General features: G+C 44.3%; 1 protein-coding gene across 1 annotated transcript; it reads right to left on the bottom strand.

The window, feature by feature from the left end:
* Window positions 1-406: 406 nt before the first annotated feature.
* LOC136972149 (la-related protein 6-like) lies at window positions 407-2,206 on the bottom strand. Its single transcript, XM_067266707.1, has one exon. The coding sequence runs from the start codon at window positions 2,011-2,013 to the stop codon at window positions 610-612; it is 1,404 nt and encodes a 467-aa protein (XP_067122808.1). The 5' UTR covers window positions 2,014-2,206; the 3' UTR covers window positions 407-609.

Genomic DNA, 2,206 nt, shown 5'->3' with positions numbered 1-2,206 from the left:
CCACTTTAACGTGGCTGGATAAGCAACCACGTTGCCGGGTATTAAACGCGCCCATTGTATAATCCGTTGCACAAGATCACGTAATATTCTTATTAGCGTAAAGCAAACCGTATCTTCGTATACGAGAAATTCATCCATGCAGATTACGTGGTTTCAAAGATGACTTATGTATAAAAACCCGTAGTGTATCGCTCCGCAAGGAATTGTTAAATATATAAAATAGTTAGTTACGGTAAATTGTAGTGAAAAATAATAAGGTTTGTAACGAAAATTTTATAACTTTCTTGTTATTAGGAGGAAAAATAAGGTGAAGTTTACGATAAGAGATTTGTGTAATTACCGTTGTGACATCACACACGCAGATAACTAATCTACATATATTTATAAATAAGCAGAGAACAACGGGTAGATTTTTCAAAATAAACGCCAAAAGAAAATAATTGCCGCTATTTGATTAATTTATTGGAAAAGAAAAACAGATCACGAGAACTACGTAACATGAATTTTAGCAAAAAGTATGGGAAGAATCGAACTATTTACACATTTGCCGAAGACCGATTAAAGTAAACGATAGCGACGTATTTACAATTGGATTCGGACCTTCGACAGCTAGTAATTGGCAATGGCGAACTGATGAGTGCGGTTGGAGTTGAATCCTTTGGTTCCGTCGGGTCCTCTCGGAAGACGAATGACGCCTTCGGGAATGAGAAGTCGCGAATTGATGCAGCTGTTATTAAAATGTCCATTGGCGGTTACGGGTCGCTTCTGTATCCAGGAACCCGACGTCGACAGGGAGGCCATCAGATCACCTTCGCAATAACTGTGTGATTTAGGTCTGTACGACGTGTTAGTAAAACACCTGCGAATCACAACCGGGCTGTTTACTGGCGATTTGGTGTTTCCGAAGCTTCCGCGTCGATAGCCGTTGCATTCGTTTCTATATTGAGCTAGATAACAGGATCCGACAGAACCGCTAGAACGTTTCCTGGGTTTGGGCGAATTTTCGGCTTCCGAACAACTGCTGACGAACGGAGATTCGCTTTCTTCCCCCCTGATCTCTTCCAGTCTGTCCGGTTTCTTGCCACGTTTCTTCTTCGTGCCTCCTTCGCCGTTCTTATCCGATTTCGAGAGATTAGGAGATTGAGAACCGACGTGACAACCCTTCTGCGTCGAGTTTTCTTTCTTCGGTACCTTCTGAACTATGGGTAGAACTTGCAGGTCGACGAAATCGGGTATAGGTTTGACGGCCTTGAGCGCCGATTCGTACGTCTCGAACTCTATCAACGCGCAAACGTCCGAACTTATCTCCGGATGTTTGTTACTTAATCTCTTGACTTCCGGAGGGACGGAAGCGCCCGGACGGAGGATGCGGATCAGGGAGATTTCTCCAAATTTGGAAAAGATCTCTCCCACGTTCTCTACCGTAGGCTTTACGAAGGGTAGGTTGTAAGCCACCACCGTACGCGATACGGTGGTCTCGTCGTGTGCGGGAAGTGGTTCCTTGCGTCGGACTTTGGTCTCCTCTTCGTTAACTTCCAGTTTGAGCGACTGCTTCAGGCTGTGGGCCACCACCCTCCAGTCTTTTGTCAAGGATTTCACCTTCCGAAACGATGCGATCAACTTCAAACTCACGTATCCCTCCTTGTTTCTCCTGACGTGTTTTAGGAGAAAAGGATCTTTTAAAATATTTTCGTCGGAAAAGTACTGTTCGATCTGTCCGTTGATCTTGTCGACTAGTTCTTTATCGGGAACCACAAAGGCATTCTGACCTTCCGCAGTCGCGTCTTTGCATCTGTAACTATCGATGTTGTGTTTATGACCCGATAGATCCAGGTTATCGCTGTCGCTACTTTGATTACCGGAGGAATCTTCTTGTTCTTTCCTCCGAACGACTGGAGACGACGAGACTTTATCCATAGAACGGTTAATCGAACAAGTCACACTTACTGTTGGATTTTCTTTCTTATCCGTGCCCGGTACAGACGGGACTCTAACCTCACAGGTGTTATCCATGAGCCAAAGAAATTATCTAACATTAACGAGAACTAGCTGCAACGGTCGAAGGTCGAAATCGTTCTCTCGAACAGAACGCACGAAATAAAAATCAACGATACGCCTCTTTGTGACGTCACAAAAAGCCATTGGTTACGTCGACACGATCTCGTTTTGTTGGATACATCAATAGGAATCCGTTTCGTCAGTCGTT

The sequence above is a fragment of the Centruroides vittatus genome, unplaced genomic scaffold (assembly GCF_030686945.1).
Source record: "Centruroides vittatus isolate TY-2023 unplaced genomic scaffold, ASM3068694v2 contig_1057, whole genome shotgun sequence".
Classification (NCBI taxonomy): domain Eukaryota; kingdom Metazoa; phylum Arthropoda; class Arachnida; order Scorpiones; family Buthidae; genus Centruroides; species Centruroides vittatus.
This window is presented reverse-complemented; position numbering and strand designations above follow the sequence as displayed.

Bases quoted from the DNA above. Each gene is read 5' to 3' on its own strand.
- LOC136972149 (XM_067266707.1), bottom strand. From the start codon at position 2,013: ATGGATAACACCTGTGAGGTTAGAGTCCCGTCTGTACCGGGCACGGAT.